General features: G+C 42.6%; 1 protein-coding gene and 1 long non-coding RNA gene across 2 annotated transcripts; both read right to left on the bottom strand.

Moving 5' to 3' along the window:
- Positions 1-1,018: 1,018 nt before the first annotated feature.
- Positions 1,019-1,348, bottom strand: LOC122019284. Its single transcript, XM_042576767.1, has one exon. The coding sequence runs from the start codon at positions 1,346-1,348 to the stop codon at positions 1,019-1,021; it is 330 nt and encodes a 109-aa protein (XP_042432701.1).
- A 10,589-nt stretch (positions 1,349-11,937) lies between these two features.
- Positions 11,938-12,649, bottom strand: LOC122021090. The gene is made up of 4 exons (XR_006122448.1): positions 12,632-12,649; positions 12,426-12,486; positions 12,273-12,345; positions 11,938-11,995 (listed from the first exon to the last, which is right to left on the bottom strand). It is a non-coding gene; the product is annotated as an uncharacterized LOC122021090 (long non-coding RNA).
- Positions 12,650-15,430: the final 2,781 nt, after the last annotated feature.

Below are 15,430 nucleotides of genomic sequence, written 5' to 3'. Positions count from 1 at the left end.
ACAATGGTTTGTATGTGTGTCCACTCAATTCGTTTCGCTTTCCGAGTTACGCGAAGTATTTTGACACATACTCCTGAAAGGGCCATTTATCTGAAGGTTTGAGAGCCCTTGGGCAACCCCTATTCGCATTCAGCCGTTCGACGCCCTGTGTAGGCTCGGGCTTAACGTTGCTGCTGACTATTTGATGAAGCCCCGAGTTTAACGTAGTCGCTCGATGATTCGAAGCAGGTCCGCATTTAACGTCACCGCTCGACAATTTAGTGAAGACTCGAATTTAAGGTCACCGCTAGACCGTTGATGGAGATGCGCGTTTAAAGACGCCGCTCAATGGTTGTTAGAGACACGCGTTTAACATCGTCGCTCGACAGTTGGTGGAGACACGCGTTTAACGTCATCACTCGACGGTTGGTGGAGACATGCATTTAACGTCGTCGTTCGACAGTTGTTAGAGACCCGTATTTAATGTCGCCTCTCGATGGTTGGTTGGGACATGCATTTAATTTCGTTGCTCGACGGTTGTTGGAGACACACGTTTAATGTTGTTGTTCAACGGTTAGTGGGGACACACATTTAACGTTGCCGCTCGATGGTTGTTGGAGACACACGTTTAACGTCGTTGCTCGATGGTTTGATATACACTCGCACCTGGGTTTAAGATCATTGCTCGACCATTGATGGAGATGCCCTTGAAGAGGCCTTTGCTTTTTTATTCAAACTTTTGCCCTACGTTCGGCAAGAACACAACAAATACAAAGAACAGGATTTACTGACTCACCTCTCATCTGGCCCTGTAGGGCTGAAGATGGTTCGTGCTCCATGACCTCTCGAGCCGCCTCACCTCTTCATTCTCCAGATAGTATGCACCCAATCGGAGATTCTACACAACCCTGAACGGTCCTGCCAATGGTGCTTCGAGCTTGGCAACGTCATCGACCGACTCCACTTTCTTCCAAACGAGGTCGTCGACCTGGAAGGTTCTCGAGATCACTCGTCGATTGTAGTTCTACTTCATCCGTTGTCAGTATGCAGTTAGCCGCACGACGACTTTTTCCCTTGCTTTATCCACCAAGTCCAGCTCCATCAGCCTTCGTTTGCCGTTCCCATAGTCATAGCGTTGCACCCAATCGGATTCTACTGCGACCTCCATGGGGAAAACTGCTTCACCGCCGTACACCAACTGGAACGGAGTTATGCCGGTCGCCTCCTTCAGAGTCATGTGGAGAGCCCACAGCGCACTACGGAGCTCGTCAACCCAACTGCCTCCCATGTGGTTGTGCCGAGCGTGTAAGACTCTGAGGATCTCCCGATTGGCAACTTCTGCTTGCCCATTGCCTTGAGGGTAGGCCATTGAGGTGAAGGATTGTTGGATGTCGTAGCCTTCACACCACTCTCCGAGCTCCTGACCGATGAAATACTTTCCATTTTCAAACACGAGTCAGCGTGGGATTCCGAACCGACAGATAATGTTCTATCAAATAAATTTGGTGACCATCCACTCGGTGATTCTTACAAGCGGCTCAGCCTCTACCCACTTTGAGAATTAGTCCACCGCCACCAGTAGAAACTTTCGCTGATCGGTTGCCATAGGGAAGGGCCCAACGATATCCATGCCCCATTGGTCGAATGGGCATGATACCGTGGACGCTTTCATTTCCTTGGTCGGTCGGTGGGGCATATTGTGATACTTCTGACAAGACAGGAAAGTTGCTGTAAAGAACTATTGCACTAATCAAGCCGAAAAATGCAGCGGAAAAATAAGTTCCTATCCAGAAGATCCATGCAAAAGGAAACCATATACTAAGTACTAATTTTCTACATGAGAAAGTTATACCTTTGTTGCGTGCCCTTCACAATCCCAACAGCAACGTTTCTTTGGGATGTAGATCTCAGCGCGATCAACACGTCCGCGCCTCTATGGTATCCACACGAACACGTTCTCCGTCCATCTCACGAACTCATGAAATGGAGAAAGAAACAACCAAAGGTTGTGCTAGCAACCTCTTGTGGAAGTTTTGGCCAAGAGTGGAAGAAGGAAGAAGAGCAAAAGCCAAAAAAAGCACACCCACCCAAAAGGTCACTTCATCTATATAAGGTGACTTCACAAAAGGGTTACTTTACCAAATAGGTTACTTCACCAAAGAGGTTACTTTACCAAAAAGGTTACTTCACCTAAAGGTTACTTTTACAAATGACTTTTGTATTCATCCAATGAATACAAAATATTTTTGTTTCTTGATCTTCCTTTTGATTAATGATATATTAATCTCTATTAATATTCATTAATCTTAATGGGTTGGATTTAGAATATTGGATTAACCATTAACCCAATAAGCCATAACCCAATAAACCAATGAGTCTAACCCATTACTCAATAAGTCTAATCTGAATTCATTCGAGTCTAACTCAATGTGTATAATTCGAATTAAACTTAACCCCATAATCCATCTCCAAATCAACATGTCCTTTGTGTGTGACCAAATAGGCTCTCGTAACGTTGGCAATGTATCTAATACTATTTTAGAAACATAAGCAATGAGTGGCATCTAGCAATGCATCATTGCTACCCAAGTGACGAGAATGTCGAGATCCGACCTAACCTTTCCATGTCTATTATCTTGTATGACTCAATCCTTCTATCCTTGATATCTAGATTAATCAATGAGGCATAGAACGTGTCATCCTCTTATCAATCTTTGTGTTTCTTGATCTCTAAGTAGAGACACTCAATCAAATAAGCTCAATATCGCATATTGACTCATTTGAGAATGACCCTACATTCTTGTGTACTACTAATCAAGGGGCCCACAAATATCGCTTCCGTCATATGGAAGGGATAGATCCCATCTACATCACTCACATCCCTCCGTATAATTCATTGCATATCCAGTGATCAACTTTATTGTCCACCTTGTTACAGGTGACATTTGCCGATACCAAAGTACACAACTCCTTATGTAGGGAGTTGTAGTGACTTCAGGTCTAAGGACTATTTATACCAATAATCACATGAGAATATTTATGACACTCATATAACGATCCATGAAACATTCTCATGGCGGGTTATTCAGCATATATTCTCTAATATATACTCATGTGTCAACCTGGTATCTCATATCCATGACTTGTGAGATTAAGTCATCTGTTGACCTACATGCTAGTCTCAACGCATTAATATTATCCTTGCATATTAATGCTTGACTAGGAATAGTTAAGAGTAGTGTTCCATGTATATATATATATAATATATCACTATCAATTCAACCAATTGATATGTTGTAGATAAGAACCTACTACCCAAGGACATTATTATACTTATTCAACTGGCACTGAACTGAAATAAATATAATAACCAACTTTGTCTTTTATTAATAATGATACAAAATGAGCCTTTTACAATCATCTCATAATTGGTACTAGGGCTAATATTAACAATCTCCCACTAGCACTAGTGTCAATCACTAAGATATCGAATACCCATTGACCTAGTGTGACCATCATGCTTCCTCTTTGCCAAAGCCTTGGTCAAAGGATCTGCAATGTTAGCATCAGTCGGGACTCTGCATATCCTCACATCTCCTCTTTCGATGATCTCTCGAATGAGATGGAATCGCCGTAGTATGTGTTTGGATCTCTAATGAGAGCGAGGTTCCTTAACCCGTGCAATAGTCCCATTGTTATCACAATAGAGGTCTATTGGGTTCACTATACTAGGAACAATACCAAGCTCTGTGATGAACTTCCTGATCCAAACAACCTCCTTTACTATAGCTTAAGCAGCAATGTACTCGGCCTCTGTTATAGAATCAGCTACTGTGTCCTGCTTTGAACTCTTCCAGCTCACAGCACCACCATTTAATCAAAACACATACCCTGATTGCGATCTGTAATCATCCTTGTCAGTCTGGAAGCTAGCATTGGTGTAACCCTTTACAACAAGCTCTTCATCGCCTCCAAAGATCAAGAAATAATCTTGAGTCATTCTCAAGTACTTAAGAATATTTTTGACTGTTATCCAGTGACCTTCACCTGGATCTGACTTGTATCTGCTCATCATGCTTAAAGCATACAAGACATCTGGGCAAGTACAAAGCATGACATACATGATAGACCCTATAGCAGATGCATAAGGAATCTGATCCATATGGTCCTTTCTTTCTTAGAAGAGAGGCATTGAGTCTTCGAAAGACTCACACCATGTGACATCGGTAAGAATCCTTTCTTGGAATTTTCCATAGAAAAACTTTTAAGCACCTTGTCAATGTATGTACTCTGGCTTAGGCCAAGCAATCTTTTAGATCTATCTCTATAGATCTTAAGGCCTAAAATGTAGCCTGCTTCACCTAAGTCTTTCATTGAGAAACAATTCCCAAGCCAAGTCTTCACTGACTGAAGAGTAGGGATATCATTTCCAATGAGAAGTATGTCATCTACATACAATATGAGAAAGATGACTACGCTTCCACTAACTTTCTTGTATACACAAGGTTCATCTTCATTCTTAATGAAACCAAACATTTTGATTGCATCATCGAATCAAAGATTCCAGCTTCTATAAGCTTGCTTTAATCCATAAATGGATCTTTGTAGCTTACAAACCATTCCAACATTCTTTGGATCTACAAAACCCTCAGGTTGTGTCATGTACACATCCTTGAGTATATTTTCGTTAAGAAATGCAATTTTGACATCCATCTGCCAGATCTCGTAATTATAGTAAGCTGCAATAGCAAGTAAAATCCGAATAGACTTGAGCATCGCAACTGGTGAAAAAGTTTCATCATAGTCTATATCATGAATTTGCTTAAAACCTTTAGCTATCAATCTACCTTTATAGGTATGCATATGCCCATCCATGTCAGTCTTCACTTTGAAGACCCACTTACACCCAATGGGTTTTTGGGTTTTTCGGGCTGCGAAAACCACTTTTCGCATCGCGGAAACCCCGAAACCCCCAGCCACGGATCCGTGCGAAGTAAAAACATTCGAAAGCATACGAGTACGAGTTTACAAAAACCTAGATCTACTCTAGATCTTCAAAGAAGAAGAGCTTATACCTTTGATGCGTGCCCTTTTCGTATCCCGCTCGTCCAAGGAGATGTCGGATCTCAAGTTGTCAAGGTAGACAACTCTCTATGCGTATCCACACGAACAACTCGATGGAGGGAGAACCTTTGAGTGTGCTAGCACTCCAAGAAGGTCTCGACAATGGAGAGGAGAGGGAGAGAAGAATTGGAGCAAGGAAGAAGAAGAGAGTTACACTTGTAAAATGAAACTGCTTTTTCCAATAATGTGACCGGCCAAAAATAAAGCATTTAAACCTCCATGGGATACCAAGAGTCATAACTCTTGGTCTCCCTCATGAGGTGGCATACACATATGCTAGTCTTGATGATGTGGAGCATCATCATTGGCCCACTCAATGCCAACTCACCAATGAGGTGGCATAAAGTCAAGTCAAACTTGACTCTTCATCTTCCTCTCAAGTCAGGTCAAACTTGACTTAATCTCTCTCATGGTTGATCTAATCCAACCATTTAATTCAAAAAAATTTAATATAATGAATCTAATTCATTTAATTAAATTGATTCAATGAGTCATAATCTAAATTAGACTCATTGAACACATGAATCAACTTGAATCCAACTCAATTAGCCCAATTAGGATTACTCTTAATCCAATTTGATTCATCAAATGAATCTAATCCTCTTGGTTCATCATATGAACCTAATTTCCATCTAATTGTCCTTAGTGTGTGACCCTATAGGTTCTTATAACGTTTGCAATACCCCTAAATCCATTTAGGAGCATAAGTAATGAGCGGTATCTAGCAACACATCATTACTACCCAAGTTACAAGAATGTCGAGATCCAACATCACCATGTGACTACTAATTGTGACTCCTCACAATATATGACAAGTGTCCTTCCATCCTAGACATTTAGATTGATCAATGTGAGGCATAAACCGTGTCATCCTCTGACCAATCTAAATCTTGAACTCCAAGTAGACTCACTAAATCAAATGAGCTCAATATCCTATATTGACTCATTTGGGCATGGCCATGCACTTCGTGGTCTCACTCTATCAAGAATACCGATGTCTCTCGCGTCATATAGGAGGGATAGATCCCATCTACATCACTCATATCCCTCTGCATAATTCGTTACATACCCAGTAATAGCTTTTATAGTCCACCCAGTTACGGGTGACGTTTGACGAAACCAAAGTACATAATTCCTTATGTAGGGAACCATGGTGAGTTCAGGTCTAAGGACTATTAGTCATACTAATAACCACATGAGAAAGTATATGACACTCATATAATGATCCATGATACTTTCTCATGGCGGGTCATTCAGTATACATTCTCCAATGCATACCCATGTGTCAACTTGATATCTCTATATCCATAACTTGTGAGATCAAGTCATCGAGTTGACCTACATGCTAGTCTTATTGCATTAACATTGTCCCTAAATGCTAATACTCGACTAGGAATGATTAAGAGTAGTGTTCCCTATATCATCTCACTATCGGTTCAACTAACCGATTGATATAGGTGAGAACCGTCTACTCAAGGACGCTATTATACTTAGTTTATTTGGCACCAATACAAGTAAGTATAATAACCAAAACACATACCTTTATTTATATAAGAATATGATACAACAAGTCCATAATACAATCATCAAATGATTGGTTCTAGGACTCTAACTAACAATCTCCCATTAGCACTAGTGCCAATCAGTGTAGGCTCTAAGCCTCAATGACCTAGTGTGACCATCATGCTTCCTCTGTGCCAAAGCCTCAGTCAAGGGATCTGCGATGTTAGCCTCTGTAGGTACTCTGCATATCTTCACATCTCCTCTCTCAATAATCTCTCAAATGAGATGGAAGCGTCGTAATATGTGTTTGGTCCGCTGGTGTGAGCGAGGTTCCTTCGCCTGTGCTATAGCTCCATTATTGTCACAATAGTGCTCAATATGGTCAGTGATACTGGGAACCACACCAAGTTCAGTGATGAACTTGCGGATCCAAACATCCTCCTTTGCTGCCTCTGATGCAGCAATGTACTCGCCCTCTGTCGTAGAATCAGCTACTGTGTCCTGCTTCGAACTCTTCCAGCTCACAGCACCACCATTAATACAAAATACGAACCCTGACTGCGATCGATAATCATCCTGGTCAGTTTGGAAGCTAGCATCACTGTAACCCTTTACAGCTAGCTCATCATTGCCTCCATATATCAAGAAATATTCTTTAGTCATTCTTAAGTACTTAAGAATATTTTTGACCGCTATCCAGTAACTTTCACCTGGATCTGACTGATATCTGCTCGTCATGCTCAAAGCATACGAGACATCAGGTCGAGTACATAGCATGGTGTACATGATAGATCCTATGGTTAAGGCATAAGGGATCTGATCCATGCGGTCTCTCTCCTCTCTAGAAGAGGGACCTTGAGTCTTCGAAAGACTCACGCCATATGACATCGGCAGAAATCCTTTCTTGGAGTTCTGCATGGCAAACCGAAGGAGTTCCTTGTCAGTATATGTACTCTGACTTAGGCCAAGCAAACTCTTAGATTTATCTCTATAGATCTGTATCCCTAGAATGCGGGATGCCTCACCTAAGTCCTTCATTGAGAAGCAACTCCCTAGCCAGGTCTTGACAGACTGAAGCAAAGGGATGCCCTTCCCAATGAGTAGTATGTCATCCACATACAATATGAGGAAGACAACTATATCCCCTACAACCTTCTTGTAGACACAAGGCTCATCTTCGTTCTTGATGAAACCAAACTATTTGATTACATCATCGAATCAAAGATTCCAGCTCCGAGAAGCTTGCTTTAGTCCATAAATGGACCTATACATCTTGCATACTCTGCTAGTATGTTGTGGATCTACAAAACCCTCAAGTTGTGTCACGTACACATCCTCGAGTAGGTTTCCATTCAGAAACGCGATTTTGACATCCATCTACCATATCTCATAGTCATGGTAAGTTGCAATAGCAAGCATGATTCGAATGGACTTAAACATCGCTACTGGAGAAAAGGTTTCATCATAGTCAATACCATGAATCTACTTGAAACCTTTAGCTACCAAGCGACCCTTATAGATAAGTCCATCCATGTCAGTCTTTCTCTTAAAGACCCACTTACACCCTATGGGTTTTACCCCTTCAGATGGATCAACCAAAGTCCATACTTGGTTGGTGTACATGGATTCCATTTCGCATCTCATGGCCTCTAGCCATTTCTCGGAATCTGGTCTCATCATAGCTTCCTGATAGGTGGTAGGCTCATCATCTATGAGCACAACGTCATCATGGTCAGACAAGAGAAATGAGTATCTCTCAGGCTGACGACGTACCCTATCAGACCTGCGAAGAGGTATGTCTACTTGAACTGGTTGTTGTTCCTCAACTCCTTGTGGAACAACATCATCCACAACACTTTGTGGTTCCAGTTCAACTTCCATCGAGGCATCAGTGCTATTGTTCGCATCTTGAACTTCTTCAAGATCGAACGTCCTCCCACTAGTATTTCTAGAAACAAAGTCCCTTTCTAGAAAGACCCCAGTTTTTGCCACAACTACCTTGTGCTGACTGGGAATGTAGAAGTAATATCCCTTAGTTTCCTTGGGATATCTAATAAAGTAGCACTTGTTGGATTTGGGTCCTAACTTGTCTGAGACTTGACGTCGAACGTAAGCCTCACAACCCCAAATCCTCATGAAAGACACTTGGGCATCTCTCCCAGTCCATATCCTATATGGTGTCTTTATCACGGCCTTGGATGGAACTTGGTTGAGTATAAAAGCTGCCGTGTCTAGAGCATAGCCCCAAAGGTATGTCGGAAGATCTGTGTGACTCATCATAGATCGTACCATATCTAATAGGGTACGATTCCTTCTTTCGGATACACCATTCCACTGTGGTGTTCCAGGAGGAGTGAGCTGGGATAGAATCCCACACTCAGCTAGATAGTCACAAAACTCATAGCTAAGGTATTCTCCAACTCGATCTGATCGAAGTATCTTAATACTCTTACCAAGCTGGTTCTGTACTTCATTCTTGAATTCTTTGAACATTTCAAAGGATTCTGACTTATGTGTCATCAAGTACACATAACCATATCTACTGAAGTCATCAGTAAATGTGATGAAGTACCTATAACCGCCTCTAGCAACGACATTGAAAGGGCCACATACATCACTATGTATGAGTCCTAACAAATCAATCGCTCTTTCGTTGTGCCCACTAAAGGGAGTCTTGGTCATCTTGCCTAGTAGGCATGACTCGCACGTCTCATAAGATTTAAAATCAAATGAGTCCAGCAAACCATCCTTATGGAGCTGGGATAAGCGCTTGTCATTTATATGACCTAAGCGACAGTGCCAGAGATATGTTTGGTTCAGGTCATTTGACTTGAACCTCTTGGTATTTATTTTATAGATAGGGCTTTCAAGATCCAGAATGTAGAGTCCGTTCATCAGAGGTGCACTACAATAGAACATATCTTTTAAATAAACAAAACAACATTTGTCCTTTATAATAAAAGAGAAACCATTCTTGTCCAAACAAGAAACTGAAATTATGTTCTTAGTTAATGCAAGCCCATAAAAACATTCATCTAATTCTAATACAAGCCCAGAGGGTAGAGATAGATGATAAGTTCCTACAGCAACAGCAGCAACTCGTGCTCCATTGCCTACGCGTAGGTCCATCTCGCCCTTCGCCAATGCCCTGCTATTTCTCAGCGCCTGCACATTAGTACAAATGTGAGATGCACATCCGGTATCTAATACCCATGATGAAGAAATAGATAGATTGACTTCTATAACATATATACCTGAAGTGGAAGTCTCACTTCGCTTCTTCTTAAGATCTTCCAGGTACACCTTGCAGTTCCTCTTCCAGTGCCCGGTCTGACCGCAGTGGAAGCAGGTAGCATGAAACGCCCCGGCCCGGGAGGGCCCCACCCGGACCGAACCAGGAACGACACCAGAATTACCTATCGGTTTGATGACTAGTTCCACAGACCACCGGAGGTCCTTTCAGCGTGCTTTGTCCTCACTCGCACGCACCCTGGAAAACTTCCCAGGAGGTCACCCATCCTCAGATTTCTCCAAGCCAAGCACGCTTAACTTTGAAGTTCTTAAGTTTGGGCTTCCGAAAAGGAAGGTGCACCTTGGTGATATGGATAGTATCATCTAACCTTTTAAGTCATACTTAATCAGAATCTCAGAACCGGGGTATTACAATCACCCCTACTTAAAGACACAACGTCCTCGTTGTGTAACCACAAATCACACCACAAACAAATCCCAGAATCTCCCTCGCTAGGTGGTGCCCTGGGTGCTCCTACCACAGACGCACTCACGGTCGCAAGGTCGCTCTGATACCACTTAATTGTCACGCCCCAGAGGAGTCTCTGTCCGAAGAAATTTCGGCAGCATCTCCCCTGTACGGCGGACAATATGAAACTTTCTACATATCACATATACATCAGCCACAGGCGGCTGGAATGATAACAATAAATAAAAACAAACACCACGCAGTTTATAAAGATATTCAGCCTCTGGCTGTCACAACCACGCAGTTAATAATAGTAATCAATAACAATAGGACTCTGACTCAAAATCCACCCTACTCCACTACACTCGTAAAGCTCAAATCCAACGAACTCACCTCTTCTGCCGTCCAGGCAGGTACGTAGTAGAATGAAATCCAATACCATATCAAAAATCCATAAAAAGGTGTCAATCCATACAATATCCATAGGAAAAATCCAAAGACAATACTAAAACAAAGTCTGATATAGAAAAAGGCCAAAATAAAACCAATAACGAACTAGTAGAGAACTAGCTCTACGTGCATATGGGGGGCCAGCGACTGGAACTGCTCCGGACAGCCTCAACCTGAAAATATCAACAATGGAGGCGGGGTGAGTCCAACACTCAGCAGGTACAACTGATATGCATAATAAAACAAATAACAGACAACACTAATCATGCGTACAGTCTCCTGAATACGAGAAGGAATAAATGCAACTGAAACGAAATCAGGAGATAACTGTACTAACCGGGATCAAGGTACAAAGGTAACAAGTCGTCAGACCGAAGAAATCATAATCCTGTATGCATGTCAATCAAATGCAGCATATAAGTGCAGCAATCACAACAATAAAATGCAATAAATGCATATGGTGATGACTCGACATCACTGCTCTCCAGATGGTTGAGTGGACGGAATGTCTTCGAGTACTCACTCCTCCGCCCCAAATCATAAATGGGGAGCTCATGCTCTCATCTCCAGGTACGACGACGGGAGGAAATCTCTGCCAGCTACCATGAGTCTCACGACCAATGAGCCAACAGAGTCCACCATCTCACCGGCTACCCTAAATGCCAGCGGAGCCAAACAGGCGGGCGGATCAGCGGCTATCCACGCACATCAACAGACAGGCACACAGCTGAAGAGCACACACCCCCAGATATACAACTAATCCATGGGTGGTGTGTGCAGTACATGTAACTGGCGATGGGCTCAACCAAAGTGAAGCCGACAATCGCACAGCATGCAAACATGATGCATGATACTAAGCATGGCAATCTCATGAATAGCATAGCAAGATCCATACATAAATAAAAGGTGTACCACAAATCAATGTATCAGATGGAAGGTACACAAACAGATAGGGTATCATATAAACCCTAGGTCCTGAACATGATGTATCACATGGTTGGGTCACTACCGAAAGCATGTATGGTCAGGTCAATAATAACATGCAGTGCATAATAAATAAACAAACAACATGTAACAGATCATGTAGTGACCAACCGAATCAAAAGGATAACACAATCATTGCTATATGTTAAACACTTTATTATGCATATCAAAAGACATAAGTCAAAGTACCCGCCTCCAATAAGAAAGATCGTATCCGAATAAATCCTCGTCGAGACACCGTCTCGAATCAAAGTCCTGTAACACATGGTATCCAAATTTAGCTAAATACATATAAATAAATTAGCTAAATCAAATCCTCAAGAAGCTAATATAAACTCAGATCCAATTATAAACCCTAATTGAATCATTTAACTCCTCAATTGTTTCTAATCCATTCGAATTAGGACTTGTAATAAACATGGTTAATCATAGCATCTTACCCGATTTAGTCCTAATTCGACACATATATCAACCAATCAAATAATCCAAATTTATTTTGATCTACATCCAAAACCAGTTACATACTCCTTACCTCAATTCACAATCAAGTGACCGCTGGTGGGATACGGCCCGAGGGCGTCACCGCCGAAGCGGGATCATCGGAACTGTGGATCACTCAAAATCAATGTTGTCCGAAGCTAAAAATGATCCAACTAGCATGACATATGATACGAACAGTACATACCCAAATCTGCCGTACCTACAATAGTGCCAATCGTTTTCCCTCAGCCGCTGATAACTGATCCCTAAATCAAAATACCCAAAAATCAGCACTTGCCGTAATCCAAGAGGTTCAAGTGCTACTGATTGAATCTGTAACCCAACCTCAACTCGGAAGAGTACTACAATCAGTGATCTAATACATAGGAACAACAAAGACAAGCTGCTCACCTCACCACTGTCTGGTTTGAATCCGGCAGAACAAGAAAATCTAGGGCACAGCACAGAGGAACAACACGGTGACCGGCAACAAGGCTGAGGAGTGCAAAGCAGTGGCCGGAAGATGAAGGGAAATCGACTGTCGGCAAGGGATCTGCATCCCTTGTGCTCGCACGGCCGGAGGAGGAAGGAAATCTTCGGCCGGCGCCCAGGAACCAGACCTAGGGTTCAGATGCTCGATTTCCGACGGCCCCTGGTGTCCGCAAAGAGATGGAAGCAGGCTCGGTCGGCGGTCGCTCGATGAAGAATGGCTCGAGTTGGCGTCGGGCAGAGGAGAGGAAATCGATCGGCCTCGGGAAGAAGAGGAATAGGTGGTCGGCGCCGAGAGGAAGGAGAAGAGATGGGATCGGCGTCGGGAGAAAAGAGAAGAGAAGGAAACCGCAGCCGAGCGGTTAGGGCTTTTCGGCGCCGGGGTCGAGAATGAGGGAGAAGAGAGGCGCGGGTGAGGGCACGGGGAAGAAAGGCATCGGGTGCGCGAGGGGAAGAAACGGAGAGGAAATAAAGAAAAAATATAAAGAAAAAGAAAAAGAAAAGGAAAAGGAAAAGAAAATAAATCTTTTCCTCATTAAAACAGGGTAACCTAAACAGGGCTTTCCCGAACCCTGTTTTTGTCCCCATTAACTTGTCCATACGAGCTCCGAAAAATTCCCGAAAAATGTCCAAAACTTCCGGAAAATCCCCTTATTAAAAATCGTCATTTTTCCGGTATTTTACATTCTCCCCCACTAATAAAAATTTGGTCCCCAAATTTCAGTATCTTCCATCAGCAAGTACTAATAACAGATAATAATAATAAATGTTGAACGGTAAATAAACTCACATACCTCAAGTGAAAAGATGGGGATATCGAGCTCGGATAGTATCCTCGAGCTCCCAAGTAGCCTCCTCGTCTGAATGATGCTGTCATCCGACTTTAACCAGCCGGATAGTCTTGTTCCACAACTTACACTCTTTCCGATCCAAAATCCGTACCGGAACCTCCTCATAAGTAATGTCAGGCTGAACTGGAACTGGAATATCAGCCAACACGTGAGCTGGGTCTACTATGTATCTTCTCAGCATAGATACACAAAATATGTCTTGAACACCTGTCCGGAACGGTGGTAGTGTCAGATGGTAAACTACCGCTCCGATCCTCTCCAAGATCTCGAAATGACCAATGTAACGCGGAGCTAGCTTACCACTGAGGCCAAATCTCTTCACCCCTTTCATGGGTGAAACTCGCAGAAATACATGGTCACAAATGGAGAACTCTAAGAGTCTCCGACTCCGGTCAGCATAACTCTACTGGCAGCCTTATGCCTGTAACATCCTCCGTCTGATAATACGGATCAACTCTGCCTCATGTTGAGCTCTATAAGGTCCCAACAACTGGGCCTCACGGATTCTCGTCCTGATCGACGACTGAGCATCTATGGCAATAAGAATACCCTGCTCAGTCTATCCCTGCTCCTCAAGGTCTAACTCGAATAAACCCTGAATCAAATCTGTGACCACAACTCGGTGGCAAGCTAAAGTCCCTCTGGACTTCTGGCTAAGTGCATCGACAACCACATTAGCTTTTCCCAGGTGATAGCTAATGGTACAATCATAATCCTTCAGGAACTCCATCTATCTCCTCGGTCGAAGATTAAGTTCCTTCTGAGTGAAACAGATATTTGAGACTCCGATGGTCAGTGAGAATCTCAATGTAATATCATACAGGTACTGCCGCCAAATCTTCGGGCAAAAATAATAGCAGTCAACTCCAGATCATGAACTGAGTATTTTCTTCTCAGGCTCCCCCAACTATCAAGAAGTATATAAGAATACTCAACCGTGCTGCAACAGAACAGCACACATACCCTGTAGAAACGTGTCGGTGTAGAGGACAAATCCGTCCTCTCTAGAAAGTAAAAACAAAAAATCGAAGCCGACACTAGTCTCCGCTTCAGCTCCTAGAAGCTGATCTTGAAATCCTCAGTCTAAATAAATGTAAGTGACATAGCAATCCGTGAGAAACCCTCAACGTATCTCCGGAAATATCGGCCAAACAAAGGAGGTTACAAGCCTCTTCTATTGACTCCGTCTACTCCCGACGGTAACAATCTCGATCTCATGTGGAACCACGGTATACTTCTATTGGTGACCGTGTGGCTCAAACATCTCACATAAAACAATCCAAACCAGCACTACTGATAATCACATATAGATGTTCTCGTCGAATCATCTCTAGATCTATGCAAAGGTAGTGTACGTGACTCACCTCGGATCCGTAATAGATCACAACATCGTCCACAAAGATAATGGAAACCTATCCAAACATCCTCGACATACCAGGATCATCGAGTCCCCAAAACATCTAAGGCACCGTAAAGCCTATGGCAAAAGAGAGATAATCATCGATTGATCTATTCCTATCCATAGGATCTCCAATAATAAATCGAAAAATCTGATCATCAATAACATATATCACCAAAGAATAAATCCTCCGAGTGAGAGGCTCCATCACAAGAAATCCATCATGTGGGAGAATAATCACCACAATAATGAAATATGCATAAATATAGGAGCAATGTCGCCCATCAAGCAATCCGTGATATGTGAGAGTAACGCTCCACCACAAACAATATCCAAGTACCCCAAGGCACCTAACTATCCAAATAGAGACGACAAGATCTCTCTACCACAATTTTGTGGTTATCCTAGGATATAACAACCTAGTAACTAATCAAATTCATCATCAACTCTATCAGCATCCTAGTGGGTCAT

The sequence above is a fragment of the Zingiber officinale genome, chromosome 9A (genome assembly GCF_018446385.1).
Source record: "Zingiber officinale cultivar Zhangliang chromosome 9A, Zo_v1.1, whole genome shotgun sequence".
NCBI classification, from domain to species: domain Eukaryota; kingdom Viridiplantae; phylum Streptophyta; class Magnoliopsida; order Zingiberales; family Zingiberaceae; genus Zingiber; species Zingiber officinale.
This window is presented reverse-complemented; position numbering and strand designations above follow the sequence as displayed.